Raw genomic sequence first — 12,226 nt, 5'->3', positions numbered from 1 at the left:
TCGGCGCTGTGGGGCGGGTCCGGGTCCGGGCCCGGGGCCGGACGGAGCGATGGCGGACGTCCTGTCCGTGTTCAGAAGGGCTTGGACTCAGTTTTGGAGTCACGGCGGTGTCCGCGGTGCCTTGTTCCAACTCCTGAGGTGGGAGGGAGGAATATGGAGTCAATTCGGAATAGATGGGAGCTGAATATTTCTGTGTTCAGGGCAGCGAAGGGAGGCGACCGTCAGAGAACGAAGAGGTCACCCTGAGGAGGGGAGGGGGAGGGAGAGGGAGGGGAGGGGAGGGGGAGGGAGGGGAGGGGAGGGGGAGGGAGGGGAGGGGAGGGGAGGGGGAGGGAGGGAGGGGAGGGGAGGGGGAGGGAGGGAGGGGGAGGGAGGAGGGGAGGGGGAGGGAGGGAGGGAGGAGGAGAGGGAGGGAGGATGGGGAAAGGAGGGTTGACGGGGAGAGGAGGGGGGTTGATAGGGAGGAGGGGAGAGGAGGGGGGTTGATAGGAGGGGAGAGGAGGGGGGTTGATAGGGAGGAGGGGAGAGGAGGGGGGTTGATAGGGAGGAGGGGAGAGGAGGGGGGTTGGGGAGGAGGGGAGAGGAGGGGGGTTGTGGGAGAGAAGAGGGGGGTTGATAGGGAGGAGGGGAGAGGAGGGGGGTTGGGGAGGAGGGGAGAGGGGGTTGATAGGGAGGAGGGGAGAGGAGGGGGGAGGAAGGGAGAGGAGGGGGGTTGGGGAAGGGGGTTGATGGGGAGGGGAAGGATGAAGGGAGGCACTGGGTAGGGATGGGGAGGGGAGAGATGGGGAGTGGGGTGGGGGGGAGCGGGGAGAGATGGGGAGTGGGGTGGGGGGGAGCGGGGAGAGATGGGGAGTGGGGTGGGGGGAGCGGGGAGGGATGGGGTGGGGGGGAGCGGGGAGGGATGGGGTGGGGAGGGGAGGGCAAGGTAGAGGGGGAAAATAAGGGGCGAGGGGAGGAGTAAGGAGAGGAGGGGAGAGGGATGGAAGGCTAGAGGAAAGCGATGGGCAGTGGACAGCAGGAACACTCGGTGGGGAGGTGGGGTAGATGGATGGGCTTTGGTTTCCTTGGTGTGGAAAATATACTTGAAATCAAACCCTGTCATCTGGGTAGAATATTCTCAAAGAAATGAGTAAGTAAAGTTGTCAGGTTAGAACAGGCTTTGTAGCTGGAGATCCCACCTTGACCCCATAATCAACACTGGGTTAGGAGCTGCAATTTAAAGTTCGGGTTATCAGCAGCTGTTAGTGTGACTGCTTTTTGTTCATCAAGCGCAGTGCCATTGGGATTCCCAGTTCTCAAGAAAAGATAAATCCAACCAATGGCCTTCAACGCAGTGCTATTTATCATCTAAAATCTATTATTTCAGCTCTTTTGGGGGTGCTATCAAGAATTTTTGCTGTGAAATTGCCTAGGGTTATAGTTCAGTATGAATAATTGAAAAGTAGTTTGGCAAGATAGGTTCCATTTGCTGTTCTGCAGATCAACCTTTTTAAATACCGGTGCAATTTATTTATTTATTTATTTATTTAAGCTGAAATTTAGTTGACTTTCCCTTTGCCATCAATTGGTATTTGGTTTTACAGAACAAGTGATCTAAAAACTGGGAACCTCGTCGGGGAAGACAAGTATGGAAACAAATATTATGAAGACAAACGATACTTCTTTGGTAAGTGTTGCTTTTGATCAGTGAGGTTATTGCCTAGTAGCAATAGGTAGCCTACTAGTTATAGTCATGACTCAGTGGTAGTGCCCTTTGTGGGAGGTATGTCCTGGTTTCTAGTTCTGATCCATGGGTTTCAAGCCAGAATATGGAGAATACTGAGGGAGTGCTGTACTAAGAGTTGTACTGCTTTCGGATGATCCACCTGTCCTCTCATATAAAATATGGCACTGTGTTATTTTGTCAAAAAACAGCAGTGTTCAACCTGCATTATTAATGCTGTTTAATTGCTATTTGTTTCTCTGTGCTTCACCTCTCCCTTAATGGTTCCCATTATCACCTTCCTTATCATATTCCAGCACTGGTAGCCTTTGTGTTCCTGCTCATCTCCCTCTTAGCTGTCTTCACCTCCCGCCCCACCCCGCTCCATTTGCCTCCTTTTTTTTGTTGTTGTCTGCCTCCATCTATCATCCACCTCCCTCATCTCCCTCTGACCGCCTCCTCTACCTGACTCAATCTGCCCATCATCCTTCATCCTTCCTTGGTTCACCAATCACCTACTGGCCCCTGTCTCACCACTCCCCTTCTCTTTATACTGGCTATCTCTCCTCTCCATTCTTAGTCCTGATGCAAGGCTTTGACCCGAAACAGCGACAACTCTTTTCCCCCACAGATCTTGCTCGACCCGCAGAGTTCCTCCAGCAGATTGTTTGCTGTTCCAGATTCCAGTCTGTGTCTCTTGAGAGGGTAGAGGGAAGATAGCCATTGTATAGAAGTGAGAGGGAGGGATGAGAGACAGGTTGGTATGTGAGAGGCCCTTATGTCCGCATTCCTCTACATGTTATCCATGTTACCTGCTATTTTGATCTGAAGGGGAAATTGGTGGTGTTTATAATGGGAGGGCAGTCTGATAATGTCCATTTCATTTGCTGAAAATTATAATTCCACTCCCACTTTTCCTTAAGTTTATTTTTTCACTATCTTTTAGTGCTTCTGCAACTTCCCATCAGTACATTAGTTTTATGACAAGCTGCCTGCCTAATCTCTGTATTACATAACGTGATGAATTCCTACGAGTTGAGGTCTCTGGTGTGGCCTCCACCTATACTTGGTGAGGTCTGCAGCAGCCACTGTTATGCTGTGAAGGGGAGGATTGTACATTTAAGTTAACCAGCACATACAGGTATTGTTCATCCTCATTAACTGGTGTGAATATGGTGTTTGTTGATGGTTTATGATTTCAATTTCTAGGTCGACATCGATGGGTTGAATATACTTCAGTGATGAATGGGAAGAACACTTACTGGGAAGTAGATGGGAGCATGATTCCTCCAGAATGGTAAACTTCTGTTGTATTCAGGGCTTTTGTTTGCAGTTATGGAGGTGCTTAGATCACAGTGCCATGCTTAACTGGATGATCCACTCTCACTGTGGTCACCCTGTAAAGAATGGGGTCCTGAACACTTATGATCCAAAGCCTGTGAACTTTAAAGTAAATCTTGTGATCCCTATCAGCTACTGAGCCTCCACAGCCCTTCCGGGTAGGAATTCCAAAGATTCACTGCTCACTGGGTGAAGAAGTTTCTTCCCCTCCCTGACCTGAACAGCCAACCCTTTACTTTGGGAATGTGACTCCTGGTTCTGAACGCCCCCTCCCAGCCAGGGCTAGTACCTGTCCGGTCCCATGAGAACTTCTTCAATGAGATCACCCCTCACTCTAAATTCCAGAGACCTTGGCCCACACTGTTTAAATTTTTCCTTGGATGGCAAACCTCCCATCACAGAAACCAATCCGTCGAACCTTCATTTCACTCCCCCTATTGCAAGTATATCTTTCCTTAGGTAGGAAGACCAGACCTGTATATAATATTCCAGCTGTAGTTATATCAGAGTCAGCAAAATGTCTTTACTCTTGTACTAAATTTCTCTTGCAGTAAAGCCAATATATTGTTTGCTGTACCCTCCACACTAACTTTCAGCGATTCATGTGCAAGGCCACTCAGATCCTTCTGAATACCAACATCTTTCAGTGTCTTACCATTTAATAAATACTCAACATTTCTATTTCCACTGTCTACAAGATGCAAGTCACGAGTGTGATGGAACACATTGCAGTTGCCTGTTTGAGTATGGTTCTAACAGCACTTAAAATGCTTGACCCCACCCAGGACAAAGCAGCTGACTTGACTGACACAGCATCTGCCACTGGTGCATTGTTGGTACATTGTGTACCATTAACAAAATACACTGTAGTTATTTGCCTGCAACACCTCACAAACCTGCATCCCCCACCACTAGGAAAGATGAGCACATGCAAATCCCACTGGCTGCAGGTTGTGTGCCATCCTGACTTGGAATTTGCCGCCAGTCACTTGTCATGGGGTTGTCCAGCCTCCCAATGAAATAGTACCTTCATGTAGGAGAACTGTGGTGATTCAAGGAGGCAGCTCTCCACTGTGTTCTGAAGGGCAGTTGAGGATGGACAATAAATGCCAGCCTTGCCAGCGATTCTACATCAAAAAAAATGACTAAATCCCACTGCCTTTCTCTTTCACCATCATCCTGCAATTTTTATCCAATTAGCTTTGATTTTTACGATTGGATCTTTTGCCAGTCACCATTCTGTGGTTATCATGTCTTCTGCCACTAGTATCTTTTAAATAGAAAAATTCAAGTCAGGAATTCTATTAAACTTTTCTGTTGTGTGGAGCGCATCTGCACATGATTGATAGCCCTACCCCGGTATCGTTCTGGTCAATTTGTTGCCTGTCGTAATCTTAATATCCTCCCTAAATTGTGGCTTTCATAAATGAGCACCACACTCTAGCTGAGGCTTAGGTATTGTTTAGAAAATTTAACACAGCTTCCGTGCCTTTGAACCCCATGTACCCAGCAAGCCGGGTGCATTTTAATGGCCTTCATAACTTGTTCTGCTACCTTAAATGATTGGTGTATGTAGATGCTCCGCCCCCAGGTCCTTTTAAGATTATGCCATTTAGTTGATTTTGTCAATTAATTTTGCTCTGGATTATTGCCTCTGACATTTTTGCCATCGCTCGCACTCAGCTGATAGCTTGTAATTGGCAGATTTATTCACCTCCCTTTTTTGGGCGGGTGTGTAACACTGGCAGTCCTCGAGTCCTCTGCTCTGTGTTCATTGATTGAGTTGTGGCCAGAGTCTCCACAGTCTCCACTCCTTCTCTCAGCAGCTTGGGCTGCATTCGTTTCTGGTCAAATTGGAAACGTCTCCTTTATTTTTAATTTATGCAATATCACCATTGTCTTATCGATTATTGCAACATTGAATGAATCCTCTAGTGAAGACAGATGCAAAATATGCTAATTTAGTACCGACTGAAGTTCAGACTTGTGAATGATAGACAAGTTTATAAGCTGATGCTGCTTTGTATATTTGGGAACATGCATGAAATTGACGTCTATGTATCCAGTCAGAATATCTGCTCCAAGGTGACTGGAAAGGGAGGAGTGTTAGAAGGGCTTCAACCTTGTGATTGCCTTGGATTGTCTTTCCTGCCATTTGGGAAAGGTTGATACATCAAAGGGTGGGATGTATTCCAGATTTCCTCATTTGCTGGTCAGTGCCTTCCATCCCAGCCTGGTGGGTCAGGACTCTTGTATCTACTTGTAGAACGGCTTTGTCCTGGCTTCACGTGGAGGCCGCAGGAGATGCTACTGAAAGCAGCTGAGCACTACTCTGTGGTTGAGGTTTGAGATATCATTTGATTGTTTTTTTTTGTGTGTCCTTGGCTGCCTTAGGCATCGTTGGATTCACTGCTGTACCGAGCATCCCCCCACTACACACCCTCCAGTTGAACGGAAATTTATCTGGAACACTCATCAGTTTAACATGAGTGGCTCAAGTGGACAGTATGTACCCTATTCGACTACTCGGAAGAAGATTCATGAGTGGGTCCCACCACAAACCAGCAAGTGAGCAGGTGCTGCCCCAATTTGCACTGTAGATTATACCTTCCATTTCTTCCTCATTCTGTGTGGACATCAAGCACTAATAAAGTTGCAGTGTGGATATTTTGCTTGTATCAGTCTACAATCAACAAATATGCCTTCAGTAGATCTCTTTCAAATCTGTAAGTGATCTTATAAAACCAGAATTATTCCTAACAACTTGGATGTGTATTGTGCTTTTCACCTTGGGATATCCCAAAGAGCTTTATATCCAGTGTAGAGGAACACAATTTGTGCAGTAGGTCCTGCAAATAGTAATGAGACCAGTGACCAAGTAATTTGGTCTTGTTTGAGGGATGAATGTTGGCCAGCACATTGAGGAGAACTTCCATTTTCCTGTGGGATCTTTCTTGTGCACCTGAGAGTATCAGCAGGAGTTGGTTTAATGCCCCATTTGAAGGTCAACACGACTAATGGTGTTGCACTACCTCGGTATTGGCCCTGGGGTGTCAGCCGAGATTATGGTCTTGACTCTTGAAATGGGATGTGAACCCACACACCTCTGACTCAGGCATAAGAGTGGGCGTTCTACCCACTGAGCCACGTGTAGACTCAAACCTTTTCACCCTGGGGAAATTACACATGCTTGAAGTAAACTTGGAGGGATTGACATGGGGAGCTGTGTGGACAAAGTGGTCCAGCTGAACAAGTGGCATAAATAGTGGTCAACACATTGCTGTTCTAGTAGATGTTTTAGGAGAATGGATGCCCTCAGCGTCTCCATTCCAATCTCATTCCATTGGTATTCCTTCCCCATCTCTTTAATGGAACTCCCAGACTTTCCTAGCACCCCTTTTCCCATCAGGTCCATCTCTCATTCCATCGACCTGCACGATCCCAGTGCCCTTCTCTCACTTATCAAATCCCCACCCCAGTGCCGCTTAACTCGCGGCATCTTGTTCCCCTATTTCCCCTATTTCCCTTCTCTGATTCATTTTCCTTTTCAAAACTTTGTATCCTCCTTTGTCCCTTTTCCTCTCTCTCCTTTTCCTCTCCCCTTTCTGTTCCTAGTATGTGGACGATGCCCGTTGGTTAGTTTATTTAGTGCAGGACTGCAGGTGGTGATGTTGAAGCACGAGGTGTCCTGGATGAGGCAAGATTAAATTGGAAAGCCAGCAGCCAGAAAAGGAGGTCCTAGGTGTTTATTGAATGAAGGATAACCCCAAATAAAGCTATTTCACCCCTGCCATTTCTCTCCCACCTGTGACACCATTCACTGTCAAAAAACACTTATTTATTTCCGCAGGATTTATTTCACCTATTTATTTCTACAAGTTACAGACTTGTACAGATGTGAATGTACAAACTCTATGGCGTAACTGTGCATACTTTCCAGGATAATATTCACCCAAGGGTGCCAAAAATGTCTCTGAACTCTGATCTTTGCACATAACTACTATTTGTGGCAGCTGCTGAATTTGTTTGCATACCTGGTACACTGTTCCTCCTATGTACTCCTTGAATGAGATAAGCAATGGATACAGACCAACATACAAATACAAACATATTCCCACATGTTACACCAATTCAAAATCTGCCGCACAACTACACGCAACATGTAAAATTCCAATATACTTCCATGCACAAAATATAAAAAATACATTCCCACATATGCAAAAAACTCCACAAAATGCACATTCTCATGCTCCTGGACACACGTGCCCAAACGTAGATCACGCAGTATACATGGGGTCCCATACAACCAAGTACAGACATGCTACATATTTATAAATAAGCATATTTCCTGATATACAACATAGTCCCACACAAATACATAAACATGCACAACACCCACATAAATGTTACACATACAGAGTCAGGACATTGAACATGAACCGGAATCCTTCCCCACTCGTCAGTAATACAATGCACCTGCAGCGACTCTGACATCCACCCTCAGTGGATTGTCGACAGCCAAGGATCACTCGTCGTAAAATTAGTGGCAGATGTGAGCAGTATCGATCAACGTTATTGTGGGGCTGTGACGTGCTCTGCACTGCTCAGTTTTCAAATGATTGTGATAGAATAGCAAGTCGCTTTTGCGGGTGTTCCATTCCTCGCATTTCTGCTCTCATCTCCTTTCTTCCCACCCATAGTGAGGGTTGGGATCCGCTTGTTCCCACCCCACCAACCTCCACATTCAACAGAGCAAATATATTTTGATAAGGTCTCACATTGAAGGTTAACGTCTAAAGTTAAAGCTGATGGAATTGGGATAAATATACTGGCGTGGACTGAGGATTGGTTGACAGAGGGTACAGAGAAAGGAATAAATGAAATTTTCTGGGTGACAGGCAGTGACCAGTGGGGTCAGGCAGGGATCAATGCTCGGGCCACAGCTATTCACAACATTTGGATGAGGGAACTAAAGTAACATTTCCAAGTTTGCAGACAAGACAAAGCTGGGTGGAATCTTTGCTGTGAGAAGGATGCAGAAAGGCTCCACTGTAATTCAGACAAGTTGTGTGAGTGGGCAAATGCATGGCAGGTATGTATAATGTGGATAAATGTGAGGTTATTCACTTTGGTATTAAAGCCTACTTATTATCTGAATGGTGAAAGACTTGGAAAAGGGAAGGTGCATGGAGACCTGGATGTCCTTGTACATCAGTCACTGGAAGCAAGTGTTCAGGTGCAACAGGCAGTTAGGGCAGCATATGGCATATTGGCCTTCATCATTAGAGGATTTGACAAGGAGAAACAAGGACAGGATTTTAGAGGGATAAGGATGTCTTGCTGCCGTTCAACACCTTGGTGAGACCCATCTGAAGATTTGTGTGCAGTTCTCCTGATCAGAGGAAGGATGTTTCTGCCATAGAGGGAAGTTGCCGTCTAATCTCTGGGACAGTTCTGACATACGAGGAGAGATCGGTTTGGTTAGTCCTGTATTCTTTGCAGTTTAGAAGTATGAGAGTGGATCTCATAGAAACATATAATGTTCTAACAGGACCAGACAGATGAGATGCAGAGAGAATGTTCCCAATGAGAATTCAGAACCGAGGGCCACAGCCTCAAGATGTGGGGAAAGCCATCTAGAACCGCGGTCAGGAGGAATTTCTTCACCTAGAGAGTGGTGAACCTATGGCAGAAGGCAATGGAGACCAAGTCACTAAATATACTCAAGAAGGAAGCAGATATATTTCTTAATGCTAAAGGGATCAAGGAATATGAGGAGAAGGTCGGGGGAGCGTACTTCTGTGGATAATCACCCATTGTCGTGTAGACTGGTGGAGCAGGCTCTGAGGCTGCTCCTATTTTCTGTGTTTCTTTGTTTCCATGTTTCTGTGATCCACCCCTTCAATCTCACCTGCAGCCCAGCCCTCCTACCACACTTTGTAGGTAAGTGGCTGAGTCTGGTCAGTGCTGGAATGGAGTAATCTGGACTGGAAGGTAAGTGACTGCTTAAGGACAGACCTAGAAGCCTGAAGTGGAGTCAACTGGACTGGAAGGTAAGGGACTTCTGGGAAGACCTGGAGTGGATTCACCTGCCATGTGCTCAGTCATTTGCTTAGACAGTCTGTATCTCCTCACAAGCCACAGTGCCAGCCAGCTTTGTATCTTCAGCATGTGTGGATTACTAACATTTACTCGCCACATCCAAATCATTGACATAGATTGTGAGCAGCAGGCCCTCATCATGGCTCCCTGCCACACCCCATTAATCACAGCCTCCATCCCCGAAAATAACCAGTTTATTTCTACATCGTTTTCTGTCCATTAACCAAACCTCAGTCCATGCCAATGCATCACCCAAATCCCATTCTCTATAATTTTGTTTAATATCCTCTTCTGCAACAAGTCAATGAAAACTTTATTAATGTCCATTTCCAGTGATTCCCCTCATCTACAACTTCAAGAAAACTAACCTCAAACATGATTTCCTTTTGTAAAGTTGCATTAACTTTGCCCACTCCTGTAATTTTCTAAGTGCCCGGTTACCATTTACTTCACAGTAGATGCTATTTCTTCCCCTACTATTGATGTCAGGTTCCTTATTTGCTCTGTAGTTCCTGTTTTGTCTTTCCCTCCTTTCTTAAATCATTGGGTGACATTTGCTACCTTCCAATCTCAGGAACCATTTTAGAATTTATGGCACTTTGGATGATGACAATCTGTACAACCACTATCTCCATCCCCACTTCTTTCAAAATCCTGAGATGTGGGTTTCATGTTCTGGGAATTTATCAGATTTCAGTCCCATTCATTTCTCTAATGCTACAAAAATACCCTGTTTATCCTTCGTGGTGGTTCTGCCATTCAATGAGATCATGTACTCTGTTTTAGTATACCTCCACTTATTATTTAATACCTTTGGTCAGCAAAATTTAAAATCAGCAATTGACTTAAAGCATTTCTGTAAGAGAGTTTCTGACATTATCACAGTGCATAAGACTTCAGAAAAGTTCTTCATCGGCTGTAAGAATACTGTGGGGTGTTCTATAAAAATATGAAAGATACTGTAATGGGTGCAAGTCCTTAAGCAGCAGATGATCTTTATGTCAGCTCTATTTACTTAACTTTGCTCCAAGTTGTGTTGTACCCTTGTGTAACCAGAATCTGTTGATCTGCGGTGGCGGGAAACGGGCGCGCGCCCCGCGGTGGCGGGAACGGCTCGCGCCGGCTGGAAGCCCGACCGTTGCTGCCGCCGGAGACACGGCCCCGGGGGGGGGGGGTCACTCACCGCGGATCCATCCCCCAGGAGGCGGCGGCGGTTCATTCCCACGTACAGGTGGACTTGAGGAGGAAGTACTCCCGGATCTTGGAAAGTCCCTCCTTCATGTCGGGCAGGCCCTCGCTCTCCGGTCCGAGGTTAGTGAGGGGAGTCGGCGACCTCCCCCCCCTCCCCCCGGTTACAGGGCCCGGCCTCGATGCAGCAACCCCGCCCCAAAACAGAGAGAAAGGTCCCACAACCCAACAGAACCCACGACCCCCTGAGGGGACCTCCACCCCCCCCCCCCCCCGACAGGTTCACCTATCCAAATCTGACAGATGATCCCACTCCACCCTGAGACCCCACCAGAGAGAAGCCCGTACCCCCCAGTCTAAGGGCCATCCACCCCCTGACAGAAGCCCCCTGCTTTGATGGAAGGACCCCCCCCCCCCCCCAGCAGAAGGCTGAACCCCGGCCAGTCCTCACCATTGCTCCCCGGCTGTGGGACAAGGGATCGACCTGGAGGACAGAGATGGACCCTCACCAGGCCACACACCTACCTGAGGCAGACACCTGAGGCAAGCTCTTGTGACGTGATGATGACCACCCCCCCAACCCCACACCCCACCCCACCCCACCCTTCCTCCCCCCAGGTCTTCCCTGTACCCCCTCCTCCTACTCTCCCCCTTCTTCATTCCCTGTAAACCCCCCCCCCCTCCCCCGGGTCTGGAGAGGGTCACAATGTCAAAGAGCTCCTGATGCAGGGCCTCGACCTGAAACAAGGACTATCCTTCTGCCTCCACGGATGCTGCCTGACCCACTGAGTCCTCCAGCAGTCTGCTTTGAAACCATTGCCATGGATACAAAGCTCTTTACCCCAACAGAATATTTTTCGATGTTTTCCCCAAGCATGCTTTTCTTTGAATTCATTCTGATGTTTCTGAAAGGAAATGATCACATTAACGTTGATGGCCAAATAAGTGGTATTGTTGAAAAGCAAAGGAACTCAGGTGCAGGACAGCTGAACAAAAATCAGAAAATGCTAGAAATACTCAGCAGATCAGGCAGCATCTCTGGAGGGAGTAACACATTTGACAAGTTATCTACATGAAATGTTAAGTCTGTTTCTGATGGTGATTGAAGGTAAGTATTGTAGGACATCTGTGAGATGGCTCTGTTTAAAATACTGCCCATGAATCCTTTATATCCATCCAACAGCACATGGGATCTTGGTTTAACATCTCGTATAAAAGAAGGCACACACGGCACTGCAACACTTCCTCTATTGTTCTGGAGTGTGGGGTGTACATGGACAATGGGGTGTGAACCCACAGTCTCCTGATTCAAGCAACAAGAGTGCTTTCGCTGAACTAATCCCAAGAGAGTAATGAATCTTGCCAGTTAAACGCTCCATAAATGAAACAAACCAGCCAAGATCTGATTGGACAATGAATAGCTCTCCTCTGGTGCTAGAGAAATTCGGCATGTCCCTGATGACTCGTACCAATTTCTATAGATGCACCATAGAAAGCATCCTATCTGGGTGCATCACAGCTTGGTATGGCAACTGCTCTGCCTAAGACCGCTAAAATTAACTGTGAATGCAGGCTAGTCCATCACACAAACCAACCTCCCCTCCATTAACTCCATCTACACTTCCCACTGCCTTGGGGAAGCAGCTAACATCAAGGACCCCTGCCTCCATTCTTTCTTCTCCCCTCTCCCGTTGGGCAGAAGATACAAAAGCCTGAGAGCATGAACTACCAGACTCAAGGACAGCTTCTATCCCACTTTTATCAGACTCTTGAATGGATCTAAAGGATGAACTCTTGATCTCCCAATCTATGAACTTTATTTGTCTACCTGCACTGTACTTTCTCTATAACTATAACCCTCTATTCTGTTTTCTGTTTTCACCTTACTACCTC

At 46.9% G+C, this 12,226-nt stretch overlaps 1 protein-coding gene across 1 annotated transcript; it reads left to right on the top strand.

The window, feature by feature from the left end:
• ndufa12 (NADH:ubiquinone oxidoreductase subunit A12) lies at nucleotides 1-5,806 on the top strand. The gene is made up of 4 exons (XM_052033979.1): nucleotides 1-138; nucleotides 1,584-1,666; nucleotides 2,912-2,999; nucleotides 5,438-5,806. Exons 1-4 carry the CDS (start codon nucleotides 50-52, stop codon nucleotides 5,613-5,615), a joined length of 438 nt encoding a protein of 145 aa, XP_051889939.1. The 5' UTR covers nucleotides 1-49; the 3' UTR covers nucleotides 5,616-5,806.
• The last annotated feature ends 6,420 nt before the right edge of the window (nucleotides 5,807-12,226 follow it).

This window comes from Pristis pectinata, chromosome 19, assembly GCF_009764475.1.
Source record: "Pristis pectinata isolate sPriPec2 chromosome 19, sPriPec2.1.pri, whole genome shotgun sequence".
NCBI lineage: Eukaryota > Metazoa > Chordata > Chondrichthyes > Rhinopristiformes > Pristidae > Pristis > Pristis pectinata.
Note: the sequence above shows the minus strand (reverse complement) of the source record. Positions and strands in the feature narration are given on the sequence as shown.

Coding starts and splice junctions, on each gene's coding strand:
- ndufa12 (XM_052033979.1), top strand. CDS start 50: ATGGCGGACGTCCTGTCCGTGTTCAGAAGGGCTTGGACTCAGTTTTGG. Junction 139..1,583: donor GCCTTGTTCCAACTCCTGAG/GTGGGAGGGAGG, acceptor TTGGTTTTACAG/AACAAGTGATCTAAAAACTG. Junction 1,667..2,911: donor AGACAAACGATACTTCTTTG/GTAAGTGTTGCT, acceptor TTCAATTTCTAG/GTCGACATCGATGGGTTGAA.